This window comes from Pelodiscus sinensis, chromosome 16, assembly GCF_052426305.1.
Source record: "Pelodiscus sinensis isolate ZL-2025 chromosome 16, ASM5242630v1, whole genome shotgun sequence".
NCBI lineage: Eukaryota > Metazoa > Chordata > Testudines > Trionychidae > Pelodiscus > Pelodiscus sinensis.
In genome coordinates, this window is record NC_143067.1 from 29,613,331 (window position 1) to 29,637,975 (window position 24,645).

At 44.8% G+C, this 24,645-nt stretch overlaps 1 protein-coding gene across 2 annotated transcripts in view; it reads left to right on the forward strand.

Moving 5' to 3' along the window:
* The window catches only part of GABRG2 (gamma-aminobutyric acid type A receptor subunit gamma2), a 56,820-nt gene that overhangs the window by 19,168 nt on the left and 13,007 nt on the right, over nucleotides 1-24,645 (forward strand). For both annotated transcript variants that reach the window (XM_075900191.2, XM_006111193.5), the window contains exons 2-6: nucleotides 2,298-2,446; nucleotides 4,394-4,461; nucleotides 5,785-6,005; nucleotides 9,097-9,179; nucleotides 9,774-9,911. In XM_075900191.2, the coding sequence (XP_075756306.2) occupies nucleotides 2,298-2,446; nucleotides 4,394-4,461; nucleotides 5,785-6,005; nucleotides 9,097-9,179; nucleotides 9,774-9,911 (659 nt within the window). The remainder of the gene's footprint in view (nucleotides 1-2,297; nucleotides 2,447-4,393; nucleotides 4,462-5,784; nucleotides 6,006-9,096; nucleotides 9,180-9,773; nucleotides 9,912-24,645) is intronic.

The following is a 24,645-nucleotide window of genomic DNA, read 5'->3' on the forward strand; positions in this document are numbered from 1 at the left end:
ATCATGCATTATTAAAACAATATAGAAACATAATAAATCAAGTGCAGTTTACCGTGCTAGGATAGAATTTCTGTGAGGCATGCAGTTTAGCGCTCAGAAATCAATATTGATAAGATAGTGGAAATATTGTTATATGCGAATATATTCACGTTAAGGCCAGGTTTTATTTTCAGAAATCATGCAAAAAAGCATCATGGGCGTCCCAGGCTTATTGTTCGTTACCAAATTCACTTAGTTTATAACTAAAAAGACAAAAACACTTTTCCAGTGCTTTGTCTGTAAAAATGTTGCTTGAGACCTCAAACACAAATTTTTGGCTTGTCCAGCTTCATGAGTAGCAACTGTTACTGTAAGCATTAGTTGGTATCAGTTTGATTAATGGTTCTGTGTAGTGTCATGAGCAGACTGCATGCATACATAATTCTGGAGTCTGGAGAGTTTTTTAGTGATCAGCTCTGTGATTTTGGGGGGAGGGGTGGCAAGCACAGCCAATTTTTTTTTGTTGTTATAACACAAGCAAAGCCATTGGAGGTCATTTTTGGCCCTGATTTGCATCAATTCGTGTACCACTCATATGGCTAGCGCATGATTTGCAATTTAATAGAGTTTTTTTTTTAAAGGGTATGCCCAGTATTAAATTTCATCAGTGCATTTTTTTTAGACAAACATTATTATTAACTAATAGGCAAAGTTTACCGACCACCGCAACTTTTTTTAATGTGGATCGTTTCAACTCTGTTTATAGTCATTTAATCAAAAATTTACATTCGAAAACTGTTGGCGTGGCTTAAACAGAGTTTTCCTCATTGGGCTAATCGTCTGCAGCGCTTTGCTCACAACTATCAGTCAGTTTGTTCTGTTTGGTCAGACAGGAACACAGTTACTCTCATTATCACTCTTTCCCAGCTGCCAGATTCACCACCTTGCTTGTGATCTGTTGCACTACTCCAATTATGCAAAATCACTATAACATGGATCAGTTAAATTGTGTTTATGGCAAATTTGTATCACCAGAGACACATGAATCAGACACTTGTAACCCTGTGACTCCACACTGTATTGTCTTTCCTGACCTATATTTTCAGAAGAATTCTTTTAGACCCAATAAGAAAGTTATCCCCTCTAAGGTGGGGGATCCAGACATTTAGCACCAAAGAGGTGGCCTTTCACAGACGGAAGTTTTCGAAGACACTGCTGGCCGTTCCATGACCAGCCAGATGCAGCAGTATGAATGTTGGCCAGCCTCCAAAAACACCATTTCACTATGGGGTGTGATTTCTGGGGGGGGGGGGATGCAGCCAACGGAGCTGCCCCCAAGAATAAGCTCGGTCCGGGTCACGAAGACGCAACACACAACTGTAGCCCGCCATGCCCCTGGAGAAGCAGATCGCAGTTACCCACTGGAAGCATGCTACCAAGGACAGTGGGCAACCAATTCAGCAATGGGAAGTCCACTGGAGGGGAAGGGTCCTCCTTTTTGTGAACCCCCCCAACAAAAGCATCTCAAAATCAAGAGGGAGCTGACTGCTAGAGGAGGACGAATTTAGCAGCAGATCAGCACACAGATGCGTTTAAAGAGCTGTGTGCGAAGAATCACTTGCCCTGGTATTACAACCAGCCATTCAGAAGAAAACGAAGTTTAATTACCAGGTGTCAGCATTGCTTTTTCTACAGGCTCAGCGATAACTTACGTGATTTACTGTGCGGACTAGTTTAGGGATAGATGAAAAACCAGCTAGGTTATTTTATGTTTGCCTTTGGAGACTAAAAAGAACGTGACAAGCAAAGTCTAAAACTATTTATGTTGACCTTTCCAGGTGCACAACAAACTAAGACTCTTCACAGTGCAATGAGGTTACATGGCAATTTGTCTGAATTAATTTACTTACTAATCTTAATTATTAATCGACTACTTCAACGTATTATGTCAAACAAAAAGTGTACATACAACGTGATGCATAAACTAATGGACCGCTAGAGCTTTTTTTTACAATAGGTTGCAGCTGAGATGAAGAAACAGATGTCTCAAGGGCAGAAGAAGCATCGCGGAACAATAAAATACACAGAAAATTATTTCTGTTATACGAAATGAACTTTAGCGTTAGGTAATACCGGACATCCGAGCTTCAGTCTTTCAGTTGTAAAAATGCAGACCATTTTGAAATGTATTGTGAAATGTTGCAGCAGTATTAGAACAGGATTTTTTCCATTTAGCCCGTTTTCAAATGCGATGATGTATGAATGGGATTGCAACACTCAGGCTTTTCAAAACATTCTTGTTTTTCCCCCCCTCACAGTTCGAGCCAAAAGGGGGATGATGACTATGAAGATTATACATCCAACAAAACATGGGTTTTGACGCCCAAAGTCCATGAGAGTGATGTTACCCTTATTTTAAATGGTTTGCTGGAGGGATATGACAACAAATTGAGACCTGACATAGGAGGTGCGTTTCCTAACCTATTTTTAATTGACCTGGGGGTTGGAGGGAGGCTGAAGAAAGAGAATTCTCACATTGAAATATATATCCTGAAAGCATAATCCACAGAAAATGGCGGGGGGGGGGGGAGGAGCTGACTGACTGTCAAGTGTTAGTGCCAACAGCGTTAGAACAGCATATGGAGAATATGTGCAAGCTTGCCCACACAACAAGGCCAGAATAGACCATGTCTGACTTCAAGTTATGGTCAGCTCTTCATCTCCATTCTTCTTTAGCCCTTCTGCTGCTATTCATATGGTGACAGTGTCTGCTGTGGTTCTCAGACTAATAGGACCTGGTTCGGGGAACTGCAGTTTAGCAAACATAGTTCAGCTAACAGCCTCCCATGAGCTAGATTTGAGTCCTTAATAAGGAGGTGAAATCATAAATACATGTAAATTGTGCATAAGCAGGTATAACAATGGTCACCAACCAATACAGTAGCATCGACTGGTAGATCGTGGAGACTCTGAACGATGATTCTAAATAGTTTGGCCCCAAGCTCCAATGGCTACCAAGTGAAGCACTTCAGCTGCTCCTCCTCCCATTGCTGTGACTATTTTGTTCTTTGCCTCGGAGCAGTTTTCCCAGGAGCCTCCTGCTTGCTGTTCAAGGCAGGAGACGGATTGGAAAGTGCTGATATCACACTGACCGCCCCCTCTCCCTGTCCCCAACTTTCTTTTCCATCCCTATTGCCTAGCACCACAGAGCAGAGAAGGGACACAATAAGGTTAGGGCTAGAGAAAGCTTACTGGATGCTTTTGGGGTGGTGCAGGGCTAGGGCAGGGGTGAGCCTCTCTTAACCCCACTGTACCATTACCGAGGCACTATCAACAGTACCGGCTGGAGTCCACATTTTGAACCCCCTCCGCATGTTATGACCTGCCTCTAATATCCGTAGTCCGTGCCCCCACCCAGGCATATCCAAGCACCTTCCCAGAGCCTGCAGCTACAGGTGCCGCTTACAACCCAACTGCCTCCCCCAAGCTCACGTCCAGAGCTCCTCAAGCTCTAAAGCCTACCCCAACCCCAGCTGGTGAAACTGAGTAAGTCTAGGGGAGTGATAATGGAGTGATCGGGGCGGGGCCTCAGAAAGAGTTGGAGGAAGGAGCACAAAGATGGTGCGGGCAAGGATGTTTGGGTTGCATTACACCTAAATTCAAAAAGTGATTTCCTGTTTAAAATGGTTTGCAATGGCCTGTGAACCATATACGGTCCAAGTAGTTCCACAATCTACTCCGCAAATATTTTTCAAAAGTTATTTAATCAGACTCACGAGGCTACCGAGAGGACGTGTGAGTTCATTCCGACTGCTTCTGGGAGTAACACCTATGTGACTGTGGGTGACACTAGCCGTGTTTTTCTGCCAGGGTTGGGAGGAAGGGCCACTCAATGTGTTTTAAATAAATTGGGGGGTGGGGCAGCAGCAGGAACTGAATTTTATGGAAAAGGAAAGCATTCCTGTGCAGTTTGTAAATCTTGCTAGAACTGCTGTCTACAGTTAGTTTAATACAGTCACAGCGGTACAAATAATCCATAGCAGCAAGTGAAGAGGATAAAATGGAGGATAAAAAAAGGGTGCATCTATGGATGTTAGCCTCAGATGAAGTAAAGAGCATCTCACCATTTAAGGTTTAATAGCCATTTTCACAAGCCGAGGCCTTTATCCAAATAGTCAATGAGCTTAGACAAGCAGAGGAATAGTTATTGCAGTGTAGCCGCACCCAAGTTATCACAATTAGAGTGAAAGGGCTCATTTTTCGTAGAATAGTAATGACATTCATTGTGGAAAGGCACAAGGACAAGTAATGGACTAAAAGAAAGAAAGGTAAGCAAGGGGGCAGAGGGCTTAGTGGCTACATGGGTAACACCCAATGATAGCACAGTGATAAACATTAAACTTTTTCTTTCCAGTTAAACCAACAGTGATTCACACTGATATGTACGTAAATAGCATTGGGCCAGTGAATGCTATCAATATGGTAGGTAACCATTTTTAACAGTTTGTTACTCTTTTGCTGATCAGTATGTTGTTTGATGGATGCAATAATTCCGTTAGACAATTATGGTCCATTAGTTTTGATACGCTGTCTAAAACAAATTTTATTACACAAAGCTCATAGGTAACCCATGTGTTATGCACTAAAAGTGTTGGCCCTCATTTAATCATGCAACGACAGTGCAGAATATTTTGCTAATTTGGGTGAGGCGGTGTATTTTTTTTTTTGGTAATATATTTGTAATCTTCCAGCCGGAAACAGCCTGTGTACGCGACACTTGTGTTAGTATGAAGAGTCATTGTTCTCTATAGAAATACAGAAATTTAGTTATGCGACACACTAGACCGAAACACACGTAGCGGGATAGCTCTGAAATTTTATTAACTTTTTAAGCTTTGGAGGGTGGCTACGTCTTCTACCAAAAAGACCCCTATCACTGTGGCATTGAATCATTTGATGTCAAGTATCCAGTAGTTAAGGGTGGCAATAGAATGTAGCACTCCCTGAAAACTGTTCCTCTTTTCCATGAGAGGAAGGAAGCAGTACATGTACAGTTAGTGGAGACTTACAAGCTGCAGGCTGATGGGCTGCTCTAGTTTTCTATTGGGTCTCCAGGGCCGACTCTGTTAGTGCTGACCCTTTGATTTTCGCACGGAGTAAAAAAAATTAAACATAAGTACAACTTTCAATTAGTAACCTAATGCTTTTCAATTCCGCGACCCAGTCCTAATTTATAATTTGACTTCCAGGATGCTGAAGAGGTGGGGGGGGGGGCGCCCTTATTCAGACACCTGGTCATTCTTGCTATATAAAGCAAATGGTCTCCTTATTCCACAAACTCATGAGGACCAGACTCACAGCAACTTGCAAACACAAATCAAATATACTCTACTCACTGAAGAATGGCTGTTGTGCACCCTGAAAGACCTAGATGGAGCAATTCTCCAATGGCTGAAGGAAGGGGCAGAAAAAACCCTCTTCTTTCTACTGACAATACGTCTTGATCTGAAATGACCTGAATCTCCTGACTGAGACTGGCTGGAAGCTAGGAGGGACGCACAGACTTTAGAATACAGCCAGCCGCTATCAGTCAGAACCTGGTTAAATATGGGGGAAAAAAATCACATGCATTCTTATTTTTAAAATAGACTTATCAAAAGTTATTTAACCAGTGCTAGCATCAATCCCTCTTGTATTGACTACAAATATTTTTCCAAGGTTTTTTTTTTTAAATGAATAATTGCTAAACGCCGCTCTAATTCTACCACACACAAGGTTTCATTACTTTTTCTGATTAATGAACAGGAATATACGATCGATATATTTTTCGCCCAAACATGGTATGACAGACGTCTGAAATTCAACAGCACAATAAAAGTGCTCCGGTTGAACAGTAACATGGTTGGTAAGATCTGGATACCAGATACATTTTTCCGAAACTCCAAGAAAGCAGATGCTCATTGGATAACAACGCCAAATAGGATGCTCAGGATCTGGAATGATGGCAGAGTGCTGTACACACTAAGGTATTTACACTGGTGTTTAACTTTGGTTCCTCAAGGGAAAAAGGAAAAGTAGATTTTTTTTTCATACAATTGTAAGGCTAAAAGGAATCACCGCAGAAATTAACTTAAAAAAAAATCAACGGTGTAAACATAATAGGAATGCATAATTAAGACCAAAGCCTGTTTTCTATGAAGGGTTGTTTTAAAATGGTCTGAAAAAAAATTAGACACATTTAGACCATTTTTCACTTTGCCCTTTTCATCAGCAGTGCAGTGTCACAAGTTATGTACCTCATTAGCATCCAGCTATAGTCAGCTATTTATCAAGAACTGGCATTTGAGTAACTAAAAGTACATGCGGCTTAAGTAACTATTCAAAAAAATTATTATAGTATTCCCCTTAGTTGCATTTTCAATGACTCGCTTATCATGTGTTTTGTCACTGTTATAATGTTCTCCTCTGATTATTAAGTTAGAATTAAACAGTATTTACCGCTAATTTACCTCAACAGGTCCTTTCTATATGATGTCTTTGACGTCAATGGAGCTAGATTAAAAAGCCAAGATTGAAAAAAGTTTACTTTCAGAAAAAAAATGTGAAAATAAAATTTAGGCTTTTAAACATGGCAGGAGTAAAAGCAGTGATTTAAGAATTTTAACCAAAGGCTGTTGAATATGTATTGTCACGCTTTTTATTAGGCCATCGCTCTAATTACATGTAGCTCTCTTTGAGGCAACCATAGTTTTTCTTCAATCCTCACTGGTTATGGCTTTAGATATGTTGAAAGCAACATTTGCACTTCAAACGTTTTATTTTGACATTCATGTATCACAGTTTGACGAAAAGAAAATGATTGGGTTTTAAATTAGTTTGAATCAAAATCAGTCTGATAACGCACATCCTAAGTTGCTTTGGTAATGTTAAGTAGCCCTTAATATCGCAGACCATACGCTCCTAAAACTTCAACACTTTTCTCCTCAAATCACGTCCTTTTTCGCTTTAGTGAGCTGACAATAATATGTAGACAGTAGTTCTATTAAATATGCTCATTGCTCAACAGTCAACGTATTCCAAAGGTGCATCAGAAATCTAGCACACAATTTGAGTCATCATGTAGCATGCAAGCATATTGGACGGAGCTGGAATATGGTACAATATGGCAAGGCTACGTTTGCCAGCTGTATGCTGGAATTATGCCTGGTGGCAGGCACGTGCTGCTGATCCCTTGCTTTTCATGCCTACTAAATTCCCTAGCAACTCATCAGTGATTTTTTTTCTAATCACACTAGAGAGATATCTGCATTTGTATGACTGGTCTAAGCCATCCCGGGCCGTCAAGGCAGAATTACTAACTGAAGCATATTAAAACATGTCCAGAACAAGAAACAACTTCAAACAGGCGCTGAATTTACGGGCTAGGAACTGTTATAGTCAAACAGGTTTAAACATGGCCATTTAAAAAAATGGCCATCAGTGCAGCATTAGCTGATCATAAGCAGATTACATTGCCTCCTTGGTGTCTTGAAGGCAGCTCAACAAAGGAATGAAAGCCGAAAGTTAAGGCAGGAATCTGATCAAAAAACTACTACCCTGTTCCCATTTCAATCACAGGCAACTGTCTCGTAGACTACACAGACACCAGTATGTGAGCCTCGTTGCCTGCTGTGAGGAAAAGGTGTTTTTCTCTTACAGTTGGTCTCACAGGCGCCTTTCTCCTCTCCAGCAAAGCATGCAAGAGAAGAATGTTGGACTCAGGTTGAAATATAGCTCTTGGACAAATAGCCGTCTCTCCTCTAGTGATGAATACTTGCCGCCAATGCATGCCGCACTTGCCCTAGACTGGAAACATATGTACAGAGTAGCACTGCTAAAGTGGTTAAATGTGAAAAACCTAGAGCTTTTTAACTGACCAACTCAACTCTAATAGGGTATGTCTACACTACCCCGCTAGTTCGAACTAGCGGGGTAATGTATGCATACCGCACTTGCTAATGAAGCCCGGGATTTGAATTTCCCGGGCTTCATTAGCATAAGCGGGGAGCCGCCATTTTTAAATCCCCGCTGCTTCGAACCCCGTGTAGCGCGGCTACACGGGGCTCGAACTAGGTAGTTCGGACTAGGGTCCTATTCCGAACTACCGTTACTCCTCGTGAAACGAGGAGTACCGGTAGTTCGGAATAGGCACCCTAGTCCGAACTACCTAGTTCGAGCCCCGTGTAGCCGCGCTACACGGGGTTCGAAGCAGCGGGGATTTAAAAATGGCGGCTCCCCGCTTATGCTAATGAAGCCCGGGAAATTCAAATCCCGGGCTTCATTAGCAAGTGCGGTATGCATACATTACCCTCCTAGTTCGAACTAGGAGGGTAGTGTAGACATACCCATAGAGAATTTTTCTTGTAAAATTGTAAAAGACAAATGAGGGCTTTTTTTGGCTAGTACCCATTTGAAATTGCGTCCATAAATCATTCAGGGATTGCAACTCAGGTAACGCTGCCATTTCACAATCACTTAAAATATTATTGAAAACACACTTTCACGTTTTCTGTGTTGTCAATGACTCTGAATAGTGGATGTTATTGGGAAGAAAAAGACACTGACTTCATGGTGACAGATGATTCAGGGTGAGCTGACACCTGAAATTTTACTTTTGGAACATAAAATATGAACTGTGTTGAAAGCTAAATAGTATTGTCGCCGCTCTCTACAAACACCCACAGAGTGCTGCGCTATAGTTTTTGCTTAAATAGAAAAATGTGGCTATTTCTTATGAAGTATATTTTAAAATAAAAAAAATGTGAAGTTGTATTTGGAATTGTCTTGAAGATGGCTATCCCAAACAAAAAAATTATTTACCAGTGGAAACCCAGTTCGGTGGACGTAGGAGGCACCAGATCTTAGCGGCAGAGCTTAGCACCCACTCTTGGCACCAGAGCTCATCAGTTTTCCTTTCTTGGACAGTTCAAAACATGGAGTAACAGTACTAGGAATACTTGGAATAAGCAACTTAAGATAGCATGTTATCGGGGTTACTTTTGGTAATCTACTTGCTTTGCGTGCCAGGAGGTGTGCTCTATATTCTGATGCTAAATTGCTGTCACTATTTATTTTAAGGTTGACAATAGATGCTGAATGTCAGTTGCAGTTACACAACTTTCCAATGGATGAACATTCCTGTCCACTGGAATTTTCAAGCTGTAAGTAAGGTGCTAAATTACTTATCCCCACCTTTATATATATTGACATACTAACGGAAAGATTATTAGTTCTAGCTAGCCAGCAGACTCTGTCATCTGCCGTTTAATTTGCACTACAAAGGCCCTGACACTTATTTCATAAATGTGCATACATTACATATGTTCACAGCTAAAACAGAAGAAATAATGTTACTTGCGACTGCATAAGCTATTTGCACAAATTAATTAGGCTTTCCAGGAATGTTAGCTTTCTTTAATAAAGTGGTGCAGTGTCACTCTTGGTCACACGTCCTAGTGTGTCACTCCATCCACTACTTTTGAAGCATGGTTTGCTTGATGCGTTTGAAATCAGGTGTGAAGTAGGCGATTTCACAGTGACAGATGTTTCAGGGTTGATTGGCACCTGAAATTTCAGTTTTGGAACATAAAAGTATGAAATATGTTGAACGATAAGTAGCATTGTCGCCGCGCTCTACGAACGCACACAGAGTGCTGTTCTATAGCTTTTGGTTAAATAGAAATGTGGCTATGTCTTAAAAAGTACATTTTAAAGCTTAAAAAAATTGTGACGTTGTATTTGGAATTGTTTTGAAGATGGCTATCCCAGGGAAGAAATCATTTACCAGTGGAAACGCAGTTCAGTGGAGGTAGGAGACACCAGATCTTGGCGGCTCTATCAATTTTCTTTTATTGGACTGCGAAATACTACAGAAGTAGTGAAGACAACCTCAGGTAAAACTTGTTTTTAATTTTAAATGTTTTTTTATGTTAAAAAATGGTATAGGATTATCTGGAGCTCACCTCTGGCAGTTAGCACACCATAGTGATTTTAATTTCTTATGGCACTAATTCGTCATGTATCCTGCAGAATGGAAAAATAAAATTCTTTCTCTTGCTGAAGCTTATCTTGCACACTTCAGCAGGTTCTTGGCACAGGAAGGCAGCAAGAGCATCTGTAGGGTGGATCGGGAAATGATAGGATGTAAATAATGACTTGACCCTCTAAAGACACTTAGCAGAATGGAAGAGCTGATGTGCAGAGGATAATGATCCTGACTAAATAACCACAATGGCCAGGCATAGAATAGTCACGTAAAGTTACAATTCCCTTCTGCAGCAATAGAGCTGCACGCTACTGCTTACTCGGTGCTAGCTCTAAATTGTCAAAAGCCACCGTGAACTAGACGCTCTACAACTCAGCTAGGTCTACGCCATATTTCCATCTGTGTTACCCGCCCTTACTACATTAACTAGATTATAAAATGATCACGTAAGACGATCACATAGTACTTAAATTAGGAAATAAGCATGCTAGCATTGGTGGAAACTGGTGACAGTTATTAAGGTCCAGAAAGTGTTAGCTGGTCTTTCTGCAATTAGCTGTTTTTACCTTGTGCGCTAATGGCGATATAGTTGGTATTTGGCCAGAACAGGGAAAACAGGGCAAACGTAACATGGCGCTCAGATCCATTGGTCCACTGTTTCCTGCATTTGTGTCTCAAGGGCATGTGATATTTTTGCTTGTACTGTGTGCTTATAAAAAGAAATGTGTGACTATAGAAAGAAATTATGCATCCACATAAAATAAAAAACTTCATTCCCTTCATAACTGTTTTCATTTTACTTAAATAAAGCTCAGTAAAAGCCTAGTTTAGGCAACACTTGTTTCAGGACAGCGAAGGCTTTCTAAAGCAACTTAGTCCTGGTGAGTGTCTTTTAAATATCTGCTGGGCCTATACCAAAAAAATTGGAGCGAGATGTCAGAGAACTCGTCTCCTGTGGTGTTTATTATATGTTCTCGACGTTTTCTCCGCTTTTTTTATTTTCCTGAAAACTGAGTTCAGCCGGGATCCTACTCAGTGAAGTTGCAGATCAGCAAGCATATAAACAAAATTACCACAGGGAAACCTACATTGCTATGGCTCCTACTCCATGACCATGAAAAGCCAACGGCAGTATTGGATAGTAAGTGCCTTATCAGGAAATTACAGTTACTACTAAAGATTAAATGCTACCCAATCTGAATAATTAAATCAAGTCTTTCCTCTTAAAGTCATACTTTCAGGTCTGCAATGCAAGCATCGTCCATGACTCCAACCGTGGTCCAAAATGCAATGTCTTTAGTTCTTTACGTTTTTATTGCTTTACATATATATTTCATTTCATTCCTCTACAAAATCTGAAAGTCTGCTTGCACCGAAGGGTGGTTAGCTAGTTTGCTTAGCTCGAATTGCGTAGCCTAAGTTCAGGCTATGTGGCGCTGTAACGATGTGCACTGGCTATATTGGAGGCGCCAATAGAGAGGGCCAGAGGACAGTGGATATTGTGGAGGGGAGAGAGCCTAGCCAATGGTTGAGTGACAGTAGGAATCGACATGCCCTAAGGTCTAGAATGGAAGACCCCCCCAAAAAAACAATGGACATTTGAAACCTCCCCAATCTGGTTTTTTTATTTCATTTTAGTACGTTACCTACTCTGTGCCTGTCCGCCAGACCGACCTCAGCCTCCTGATTACCAGCACTGCATGCTGGCCTGACTCCCTCAGTAGGAGCAGCCAAAACAAGCAGAAAGGCTATCTAAAATTAGGTGCAATATCAGCTTACTGCCAAATTTAGCTGAACGTGTGAGCTCTATGCGGAAGGACAAACAGCCAGATGTATATGGAGATGATGCGCTAGTTTTACCCCAGCACAGTAACTGGTTTAGTTCAGCGCTGGGCTCCTTAACTGGTAGGATGTTGTGGTTAAGAGCTCTGACGCAGAGAGCACATATATTGGCGTTCACTGCCCAGTTATGCTTTGCAGGGAGCGCTTGAAGTGGCCTTCCAGTCTTGATTGCTCTCATAGAAACTGCTTTCGCTGTATTTCCCAGACACTTTTAACCATAGCGCCTAAAAAAAATGTTTTTAAATTTGCTGAGCCTTTGAGACAGGACACAGCAGTTAATTAAGTGTTGGGGACTACGTCTCCACTTCAATACAATCCCAATGTTAGTTTAATTAACATGGGCTTCAATGCTGCCAAGTGCTAAGGAATAAGGATGGACATGATTTAAAAAAAGAACAACCTAAAAATGTGCTTCTCAGACTAAAACTCAACAAAGAAGGCTCTTTTTTGTTGAAGAAGTGTCTCTTATTACGGGCTTTCAACATTGCTGGTTAGACTTTAGCAAGGACAAAGGTGCATACAGTGCAAAATATTTGGTTTTATTTGCTCTTGAGATGAAGGATTTGGTTTTTGCCCTTTTTTTAATAATTGAAATAAATTGTTTCAGGAGGCCAAGAAAGTTTCTCTCACCTACTGGGATACAGAGCACCATACGACCGTCGCCACTGCTTGATAGCTTTAGTTCACATATAAGTGTATTTGCACTATTAAGAGTACATTCTATACGTGCCCAAGGACAAGGTTGATCAAATATGCAAAGGCACATTCTGTTATCTATGACAGCCTGGGTTTGTGTAGTGTTGCTCAAGACAATTTAAGAACATAATGCTTTGTAGCTATGCCCTATATACACCATACAATTTTCTGTAGTTATATGTTATGAGTTTTGACATGGAGTATATGACAGCTTTTCGATAGAGATTATAGCAAAAATTGTGTTAGCCTATGGTGTGCATTTCACTCCTCAAAGAGCTGCTGACACAGAGTAATGAACAACCCATGTGTCACATAAGATGTTTAAGACCTAATCGGCCTGCCTAAATGGCAGCATGCACATACAGCTACCAACAGTGCAATGCACACAACCCATATGTTAGCCACACACAAACTAACTATGAAATACACAATTGGCAAAGATCACATTTTGCAATCTGAGCCCATAATATTGCATTTTACAAAAGAAAAAAGAATTGCCTAGCTAGCATCTCCCTTAAATGCAGTGTCATCGTGGAGTTGTGCACTGGGAAACAAAACAAAACAAAAATCAAGCTATGACCAAGCAAATGGGCTCTATCCTCTTATGACAGCCAAGCGTTGTTTCGTGGAAATAAGTATTATTAACGCGCAAGGTGCTACTTTGCTGTTGCTGTGGTCTATGAATCTTCCAATGAGATTAATGGCTCATTAGACACTTAGTAGCCCGGTTACAGTAAGAAACAGAGCTGATGCAGTTGCTGTACCTATACCTGTAACATTTGGAACCTTTCTGGAAGATAACTCATTTGTCAAATGATGTCCCTCTACAGCAGGCTCTTTAGCATCAGCGTCTTAAGTGAAAATAATTATATTCTGCGTGCAGCTATTCCCCTGTGGCTTGTTTGCAGCCCCTTTGAAGACTGTTGCGATACATGACCAGAATACCTGCCACCTGTAGCTCTATTCCAGAGGTAACTGTTTTGGGGGCAGGCGGATCAAGTAAGTTATCTGTGCTGTGGATTAGCTCAAAGGAGCAGAATGCTTGTGAGATGCCACCTTTTGTTTTCTAAAAAAAAATAAATAATGGAGATCACCTATCTCCTAGAACTGGAAGGTCATTGAGTCCAGTCCCCTGCTGTCACAGTAGGACCAAGTACCACCCCTGATGAATTTTTGCCCCAAATCGCCTCCACAAGGATTAAACTCACAACCCTGGGTTTAGCAGGCCAATGCTCAAACCACTGAGCTATCCCTCCCCCCTGTGATATAGTCTTTTGCAAAAGTGATTTCACTCCAATTATTTAGCATAAAATACTTTACATGTCAAGAGGCCATTACCACAAAGCTGCATGACATAGTCATTTTGACGATTTGGATGTGAGGTTTCATGCAGCGCCTAAATCTCAGTTTATGCTCAAAGGAAAAAAAAGTCAACCTGAATTGATGTTTTTCACTTAGGTAGTCAATGGACCTCACTCGCTCTCTGCCAAGCAGAAGACTTTCCTTGTATGTAGTGGCACTTTTATGGGACAGAGGCATGCCTGATAGTTTGCTATGTGCAACTGCCAAAAAATTGCAATTAGCAGGTAGTGAACACAAGGCCCTTAAGTCTATTATAGCTTATAATGGAAGATGACATTGGCACACATAGCCACTCCACAATCAGAAAAGTACAAAGGGGACTTACACAGCTTGATCCTAACCTGCATTAGGATAGCTTGCTACTTGTGCTCCGTGCTTCAGAGCTAACCTTTTCAGGTTTCTTTGCCTGCAGGTGCCTCTCCTCTATATATATTATGTGGTGGTCTTCCCCCTTGATGGCCTGCGAAAGTACAGCTTTATGATGCGTCCAGCTGGCCCATGCATGGTTGAGCAAAATCCAAACTGAATAAGACTGGTCGTGGCACAAGAACTCCTTACGGTTCTTAAATGCGGCCTCGCAGTCGGTGTTCCACTTCAACCTTGGGGGGGGGGGCTATCTTTGGTGAGGGGGTGCTGTGAACTGAGGCACGGAGCAGGGATAGTAACCTGCCAATCCCAAGAACTGCCTAATTTTCCACTTGGAGGAGGGAACTGGATCATTTTGTATGGCGTCGACCTTTCTAACTAGTGGGCGAATAAGGTCCCCATCCCAGATGATACCCCAAGTATGTCTTCTGCCAACTGATTTTTAACCTTCCTTTGGAGTTGACTGGAAGGCCAGCATCCTGAAGAGTTTGCAAGAGGGGCAGCCACCTGTAATAGCTGTTCTTCCTGACTGTAAATGACCACCGTTTCGGGCTCTACCTTGGCATATTCCATATGAGGGGAGAGCAGGCAGTCCATTTTCTGCTGGAAAGTTGGGTGCTCCATGGTGGCCAAAAGGCATGCTAACAAAGTGAAAGAGTCTCGATGAGGTCGTAAAAGCAGTTTTCTCTCGGGACTCCTGGTTCAGGCAGGGCAGAATACATGCTGTTCAGTTCAGGCAATGGTTTGTGTCCTTAGTTTAGGAGGGGTGAAGACACGTCACCCCTACCTCTCCTCCCGACAGGCACAGCACATTGAGCCAGCACATGAGTGGCAGAGGGGGGGTGCAGGCTTGCCTACTGCACTGGGGCCAAGGTTCTTCTAGTAGCAGCTCGGGCAGCTGCTGAGTCAGTGGGAACTCCAATCAGTAACACGCTGACATGAGGCCTGTAAGGCTATGTCTAGACTGCAAGCCTCTTTCGAAAGAGAGCATCTAGACTGCACGCGGAATTTCGAAAAAGCAAGCCGCTTTTTCGAAAGAAAGCACCCCGTGAGTCTGGATGCTCTCTTTCTAAAAAGCCTGTTTGCTTTCAAGAACACCTTCTTTCGAAAGAGCACTTTCAAAAGAAGGCGTTCTTCCTCGTGGAATTAGGTTTACCACCGTCGAAAGAAAAGCCACATTCTTTTGATTTAATTTCGAAAGAACGCGGCTGCAGTTTAGACGCAGGTGAAGTTTTTTCGGAAAAAGGCTACTTTTCCCGAAAAAACCCCTGAGTCTGGACACAGCCTAACAGTCCTCACAATTCCCTGGGCCGTTTGCCTTCACCCGCTCAGCACCTACCTGGGTATCTAGCATGTCACTCAAGGAGTCACAGCTGGTCATGTCCAGCTGGGGTCCCAGCAGTCTAGGCCAGTCATCAGCCGTTTGCAGGTCCAGTGATCCCAGCCAGTGCTTTGGTAATGGCTGGTGGAGGTGTTTAGGCTGGTCCTCTGGGGCAGGCTGGTGCAGACATTCAGGCTGGGCCTTGGGTCAACCCTCTGCATGCACTCAGGCCAGTCCTCTGGTTCTATCCAGAGTATGTGCTCAGTCCGGCCTCCAGGTCAGGTGAGGCTGGTGGTGCAGGATCCCAGGAAGGGAGCCCTGAGCAGGCCTCTGATTCCTCCAGATACTGAACCCAAAATGTGTCTTCATCAGTGGAAGGGCACCGTCCCCACTGCACAATCGTTAAGATGCTCTAAAGTGTATTGCTGGTCCAGCCCAATGAACAGCAGCCAGAGATTCAAGGATAGTTAGGTTGAGGATGGTTTAAAGCTGCCTATGCGCATAATTGCACCTGATCAGTATCAACTGTACCATGTCCAGTGCTGAAGAATTGGGCTAGTGAATACGTGTTAAATGTTATTTTGTCACATGACATTACAGAGCTGTAATTATGGCACAGGCTTCAAGGCAAAACATTTCGGCTACGTTTACATTGGCGTGATCTTCCATTAAAGTAGTTGCGCAAGAGAGCGTTTATATTGGCGGGACGCTCTTGCACATAAACAGGCCCTGAACCATTTTGGAGAAGGCAAAAGGGCACTAGCCCTTCTTGGGGCGGGGGGAGGGAGGACTGGAGCTCCTTTGATACACGTGCTTAAAGGGATGTCCCTGGACAGATGTTTCCCTCCTGATGCGTGCTTTAGTACCTCTTGCAGGGACTGACAGCTATAGCAGTTCTAGTTGTAGTTGCCCTCTGCCTTTTTGGACACCACAACTTGTGCCTTAGTGCCATTTGCTGTTTTTTGGACCTCAGCTCTTTTGCTGTGCCATTGTGCCAGGGTGTCCTTGTCCCTTCTCTGGCCCCTTCCGGCCTACACTCATCATCCAGGACCTCAAGGTGCAGGTCGCCCCACTGTGGAGAGACCATTGTGGAGACTGGATACCAGTACCAACTGGCGGGACCTGCTGGTCCTGGGGAAATGGGATGACCAGCAATGGCTCCGGAACTTTCGGATGTGAAAGCAGACGTTCCTGGAGCTATGTGCCTGGAGTGCCTCTGTGTTCCAGAGAAGCATCACCTGGCTGCGGGCACCCATCCCTGTGGAAGCTGGCCACACTGCCATTGCCATATGGAAGGTGGCCACCCCAGAGAGCTACCAATTGGTGGCACACCAATTCGGGGTGGGCAGATCCACTGTCAGTGTTGTCGTCATGCAGGTAAGTCTGGGGGGAGGGAGGGTGGTGCACTTCATGCGGGGGTGACGAGGAATGCCCCATCACCTAGGGGTTTGGGCCATCCCTCCCTTGAACAGGCCTGCTGGTGTGTGTGTATGGGAGGGAAGGGCCCATGGGACGAGGGGGTCCTGGTATGTGTGAGGACAGAGGGCATCATGGGGGGGGAACCTCCCGCAAGGCAGTATGCACTCACCCTGCCTTATGTGATGCATTCCTCTGTGTTTCTGTGCACCCTTCTGCAGGTGATCCATGTCATCAACGACGACCTGCTCCAGTGAGTCATCTGCCTGCGCGACATGGAGGCTATGGTGACTGGCTTCACTGCCCTGTGGTTCCCCAACTGCGGGGGAGTCCTGGATGCAACCCACATCCCCGTCCGTGCCCCAGAGTATCGAGCAGCCCATTTCACAAACAGGAAGGGGTACATCTCCATTGTACTCCAGGCCCTCTTGAACCACTGTGGCTGCGTCAGACATTTATGCAGGCTGGTCCAGCAGGGAACACGATGCCAGCATTTGCTGAAACGCCAGCCTGTTTGGCAGGCTGGAGCCGGGCACTTTCTTCCCCCAGTGGGAATTTACTGTTGGGGATATGCCCATGCCCACATGTATTGTGGGGGACATGGCCTACCCCCTATTGATGTGGCGTTACACAGAGCCAACAGTGCATGATCGGGCACGCTTCAACATCTGCCTCAACCAAGTGACGTGTGCCTTCGGCCGTCTGAAAGCCCAGTTTCACTGTTTACTCACCTGTCATGAGCTGGGTGAGCGGATCATTCCGGAGGGGTGGCTGAGTGCACCACAACATTGTGCAGTGGCATGGCAGGTGAGGGCCAGGCCTTTGAACAGCCCCACACAGCTGCCATCCGCCAGGTGCCATGATGGGATGCGCATACAGGAGGCCCTGATGGAGATGTTCTCCCAGGCCCCACAGTAGGGTCGTCTCTGTCTCCCTTTACATCTCCTGCCCATCCCCCCCCTTGCCCTCCCAATAAATGACACCTTTTTTTAAAAAACCAACATCTTGAATTTTTGTTATTTAACAATGGGGATGTAGGGTGGGAGGAGGGGGGCTCTGAACTGGGAGAAGGAGGAGGAGGGATGGCGGGTGCTGGAACTGGGCGGGGAGGGCTGAACTAGGAGGAGGAGGAAGGAGCTACTCCTGGGAGAGGTGGCCCCTGCGACTGCCTCTGTGGGGGCCGACCACTACATGTGGTTCAGGCCGCATTGGGGCAGGCAGCACGGGGAGGTGGGCAGGATGCGGCGCACATATGGCAGACGTGGTCGGGGCATCACGTGGATGTGTCATGGACAGACCCAGGGAAGACTGGGGGAGCATACCATCCTTGCAGCAAAACTGAGGTGGCCCTATGGCCGGCCTGAAGGCTTCCCCTCTCCCCCTCTCGCTAACCCTCAAACACATAGCCCAGGGACATGTGTGGCAGCAGGAAGGCTTTACCTTGGGGGCAGAGGGGGAGGGGCAGCCAAGGCATAGGGAGCAGATGAGGGGCTCAGTGGGGGGGGGGGGCATGCTCACAGGGCTGTGTAGGTGCACTTTTCCCAGGAGCAGCTGGCTGGGCCGCACAGCCCAGGCCTGGAACAGTGTGCTGTTCTGTGTGCTGCACCTTTTAGGCGGTGTGAGATCTGGCCTGAGCCCCTAGGGCCCTGGCTGATTCCAGTCAGCATCCACCCTACACCCCCACCCGCTGGTCTGGATGTGTGCGAGGAGCACGTGTCCTGGAGCTGCCTGCTATGACCACATGCTGCTCAGTCACCAGGCTGAATGTGGTTGCACGTGCTGCATACTGGTATGGTGCACAGCATGCAGCTCACGCTGCCTGAGTGACCCTCCCTCCCCCTCCTCTCCCAGCGCCTTACCCCTCCCCCCCCCCACTCTTGTGAGTGCAAAGTGCAACACTCACCAGTGGATCCTTCCCCAGCCTCCAATGATGCACAGGAGACATCCGGACTGCCTGACAGGAATTCCATTTGCAGGGTGACACTGCGCCCCCTGGTCCTTCTCCTCCTCTGCTGACCTACTGGGCAGCTCTTTCTCATCCCCTGCCTCGCCGGGACTGGTGATTAGGGAGGGGCGGGGTGGGAGCCTGCTTGTGTCAACTGGCACCGGCAGTCCCTGGGGTGCTGCCAGAAAAAGACAGCCCGAAACCGCAATAATACAGTAATTCTCAAGTCATCTAGCAGCTTAAATGTTTTTGTCTGACTACTCCTAAGGCATTAAAAAGTAGATGTATGACTGGAAGGGACCTCAGAAGGTCATCTACTCCCGTCAGGGAAGTGCAGCACTGCTTATTCATGTGAGCATGCCTACAATAGGAAACAAGAGCAGTGACGCTCCATAGCAAACATTTCCTAAAGAATGTCAAATTTTTCCATAAAATTATGAATAATGAACCATATGTGTTAAAATTTACAGAGGCTCATTTTTACATGGCTCTTTTTTTCTGTCGCCTAATCTATAGAACTAGAATGTGTGTCTGTCCAACCATCTGTGAGGTCATTAATTCAAGAACTCTGCCTAAAAGATAAGAGCTAGCCTCATCATACTTGGTATGCTGCTTTCGCTTATTCCATATTTTGGCTTTTGCTATTATTGTATCCTATTATTGTAACGGCTAACAATCTACATCAGGGCCCAAGAATACGCACCAGCCTGTCAGGTAGCACTTGTTCAGTACGAACATTCCCTTTTTCCACTGACATCACTTATGTCTTCGCATAGCTATAGATGCTTGTCTCCTGTTCCTCAGTAGTGTAAAATAATTGCTTTCAGCTGTTGTGAAAGCTGTTTGACAGGAAGTTTCTGTAAAACACAGTGTTTCATTTGCTAGTATTGGCGTCCATAACTTTCCTTATATGACGCTCATATAAATTGAAAAGAAGGTGAATAGAGCCTCATGGGATGTGGCAGCTAAAAAGCCTCTAGGCAGCAAGCTCGCCTCGCGATGTGACCCTCAGGGATCCAGGAAGAATAATTAAAGTCAATTTAATTCAAATCTGCTTAGTCCTGGCAGGTGCCTTAAGCAAGTGCGCAACATTTCATGACCACAGTGAGAAAAGACATGACTTACATTAATACTAGTCGGTCCATGACTAAAAGGCGCTCAGTCTATACTCTAGGCTGAAATTGTTGTAATCACCATGGCTCTGCTCCTATGGCAAATGAAGTCACTAATAGTCACATTGTTATCAGTAGTAAAGGAGCTAACGCCATGGTATAATAATCATGTGCCTCATGCTAATATAATTACACTTATGAAATAGAACACGGCATCCAGGGAATTGAGCCCTATTCTTTTTTGACCCAATGCAGCAAAGCTTGCGCTGCAGTCATCATGCTGGTTGCGATAAGTAAATATTATTCTTTCAGTAAAAACACCGTTCAGTGGCTCCTTTCAACTAAAGCACCCACAATAGTTGCAGCTATGCATACTACAATTCCATAATTTTGTTGTCTGAAATGAAATGCTGTGTGCTGAGAAGGACCCCCCCGCCACTCCCCCGGCTAACAAGACGTATGTTATAGCCAATGCACAGCCATATTGTACATCTTTTACTGTTGTGCGTTTGCCTGGCCATTATTGTTAGTGCATAAAAGCAGTAAGACTTTTTAAATTTATTATCTTTTTACGGAGGAAAGTCAGAGTTTGTTGACTAAAGGATTTTATTGATTGGGAAATGTCTGTATGCGTATGGTTCTATGTATTTTGATAGGTCTTCGATTTATGTTTGCAGTCATTACGATACTGAGAACTTTATATATTTCAGTGGCTGCCTCTGGAGAAAAATGGTAAAGATTTCAGTGATGACATCCTTGGTGAAAGTTCAATGACAGCAATTTAGCCATGTTAGTCTTTGATCAGGCTTGCTGTGTCACTCAAAAAATGACTTGTCCTGCCGGTCAGAAAGAACCTTGAGACTAAAAGAGTGCCTTAGTGAACGCAGGCTTTTTGAGATCAAGTTTGCCTTTCAATGAATTTAGGTGGACTTTAAGAAGGAGCTTACTCTAGTCTAATGGCAGTCAGAGTTTGACGATGCGGCCAGATTTTAAAACCAGTTCAGTTGCTGCTTATAGAGTCCTAATTAGCAAAGAACAACTATTATGGATGACTGCAAGATCTGCTTTGGTAATAAACATGTTTATGTTGGTTAGTCTTTAAGGGCACACTTTCACTAGATAAGCTCATGTAGTTGAATTAGACTCATAGTGTAAATCAGTGTATTCGTTGAGGGGAAGAATTGACTGGACTCTGAAGTAGACCATCCATATTAGGAAACCTATTTACTCATTGAGTAAATGTTTTCTTTAAAAAGGGCACTTCAGAGGGTTCTTTGAAGCTAATTGGGTCCAAGTCCAGAGGAGCCAGTCCAGAGACAGGCACGTTAAGGGGCCAGCCAGAGAATAAGCCTGTAGGTGGTAGGGCAGGAAGTGATTCCCCTCTCCCCCCCCCCCCCCACTGGCCCATAGTTCTGGCACATGCTGGGTCCATATTTCTTTGCCAGCAAAGGCCAGGAACCTATGTGGGGAGGCGGGAATGGGTCAAGGCTGCTTTCTGCTGTGTCGTGCCCATGCACAGTTCTGACACATGTAGCTTCCCAGGAAAACTGCTGGGGGAGGAGTGGGGAACATAGCTTCCTGGGAAAAGGTCCCTTCTCTTTCCACCACATTGTTATGAGGGATACCTGCCGTCACTGACTCAGGCATAGTGAGTGGGCGCAGATGCTGACTGAATGCTACACTGCTTTGTGGTTCAATGATACTGGTGGCTTTGCTTATAAAGCAGAGGAAGACAGAAGGCTGGCCTCACCAAAAAAACTTGTCAGAGGGATCAAGGCAGTCTCATGTGAGAGCTTCATGGAGTTGTGCAGAGAAGACGCCTGGTCCATCTGCAGACAAAGTAACGCTATGATCTTGCATCCACCGCCTCATTGTGTGCAGGCATTGAGTAAACTGACCAACACACCCTTAACCCACTTATACTAAAAAAGTTTGTGAGCTTAATGGACATGGCCTCCCTGGGATCGGTGATGTTCTGGGAGAGCTCCTGAGAGGAGGGGCATAGTTCCATAATGATCTGGGGGCTCGCTGACTCGCTAGTGTCCTCCTCTTCCCCCTCTGCCACCGTGCTTTCATGTCTACTGCTTCCAGTAAGTACTCCAGTTGGCCGAACTCCATTGACTACGCTGAGGAAGCTGGTGTCCCTCCACTCCCCGAATGGCATCTAACTGCTCATACTAGAAGCAATTAGCATGCAGTTTTACTAATACTGCACCAAACCATCCACGTGCCTCCTTCACCGCATGGTAGCTACAGGTCTTTGATTTTTTTTTAAACCCAGCGCTGTTGTGTGTGTGTGTCTGGAAGAGACTTTATCCACCAGACCGCTTGCACTCTTGCCATAAATGCCAACATTCCTGCTTGCTGCTGCGGACCTGGGAGAGAATGCAATCATCTCCCCATGCCTGAATGAGGTCGAAGATCGTCTAGACATACCATTGTGTCCATGGTAACACTATGGGTGTAGATGTATACAAAGACATTGAATTTTTGATCGGCTTAATCAAGAAGGCATCGCCATATGTGCAGATTACTCTGAATGCACTTCCAGTGGCGACCAAACAGGAAACTTTTGCAACTTTTCCCATTGCTTTTTGAGCTCACCAGGAAGAGCTCACCAGGAAGAGCGCAAAAGCAATAGTACTAAAATTGACATTAGCCATCTTTACGTTGTTGAAACAGACATTTTAGTAGACGCATCACTTAGACAAGCAAACACATGTGGCCAAATTTCATGTAAAGTACAAGTGTGGACTAAAGTGCCACAGGACCACCCATTTTTAAAGTTACAGACTAATGCAGCTAATCACTTGAGAGGTTTGATCATATAAACACCAACACCATGACGCAGTGCAGTGACAGAGGCCACAGCGCCAGGAGACGATTGGGAACTCTCACCACTAGAAGCACCCAGGGGTTCAATAGCCACAGACAAAGTAGTACTTACTCTTGGCCAGAAAGATGGCCAAACCCTGGGGGGGGGGGATCTCGAAGGCAGGAAGATGGGAGTATGATGGGTTAGAGGAAGCAGGAGAAGTAAGCTGTCATCCCTTTAGACTGACATGATCCCCGTCTGAGGCAGCGCGCGTCACGATTAGGCCCTCCTTAGTGAGGAAGGTGATTCCACCGCGTGCTAGTCCTCATTGGTGCTCCTTGAGCAGAGGCCATAAAAGAAGAGGGGACAGAGGGAGGCATCATTTGCTGCAGGGAATGCCAGGAGGAAGTGCAAGGACAGCAGTCGCCCAGTACAGTGAAGCAGCTGAGGACTCAGAAGAAGCGCTGAGCTCTGACATCCAAGTCCAGAGGCTCGAAGAGGGTAGTCTCCCCTTCAGCAGGTTTAATGGGACGGGTTGAGGCTGAGGCCCACTTGCAGTGCTGTCCCATGGTGAGCTCCCACTCCCTCCAAACCGAGGACGCTGGCATTTAGAGGCGGACGAAGCAGCTGTAAAGGTCAGGAGAAGGATGACAGAGGATGGCAACGTCTGGAGAAAACAAAACAAAACAAAACCTCTACCCAGGATACGCGCTGCGCGAGTGCCATCACTGAGCCTGTCACCCTCTCTTCCATGGGCTCTGTCTTGTCGTGGCAACAAGAGTAACCGACATAGTCGTCTAGCTGTGGGCCCAAGTGGCATTGCTGGCGGCACATATGGAGGAATGGTGACCAGAGTACAGACCATCAGGGCCACCAGCACCTGGTACTTTTGGATGTGTCCCATTTCCAAGGTCAAAAATCACTGGGCCTCCTCCACAGTGTAGTTTACCTCTTCTGGGACACTTAATGGAGGGGAGGGGCACCAGAAATGACTCTTCTCCCCCATACCTTGCCAGCGGCAATAGAATTTGCACTACCTGGGGGGAAGGAGCAGGGGGAGATGTGGCAGAGCATACTCCACTGTTTAGGACAGTGGAGACAAAGACCATCCTTATGCGCCAGGTCCTTCAGTGTCTTGAGTAGGCCATGAATGCCACGCACCACCAAAACTTTCTGCACTGCCTTCTAGGGGCTTGGAAGCTACTTACAAACTACAGCTCCAGGTGTGTGAGACACTGCCACGTGAAGAATTTTGCCTTACGATTGACGGGGGGTGCCGGGTTGCTCTTCCTGACCTTCTCTATTTAGTTTTATCCATGATTGTTTCTCTGTCGTGCTTTTTTTGTATTCCACGTCTTCTGTTCTCAATTCCTTCCTGCTTCTAATGCTGTTAGCGTAATATAATTGTCAATCTTTAAAAAGAAAAAACCCCAAAATGCAACATGGTAGCATTAGAGGAAATGCATGAAGCTAGCTTGATGTTGATGGTCTGCCTGCTAATATGAAATAACTATGGGTTTGGCCGCTGGTGTATGTGTCCTGCTTAATAACCATATATGACTTCCAGGTTGTTCTTGCGCAAATAAATCGCTATGAATGCACTTGCAAGCATCTCAGCTTTATGTGACTTCAGTATTTTTCATAATGGTGTTTGAATTGAAAAGACTGACTAAATAGATTGCAGTGCAACAACAAAAAACAAACAAACCATGTGAGTTAGCCTTGCACAACATCGCTATGTGTTAATAATATAAAATCAACATCGTC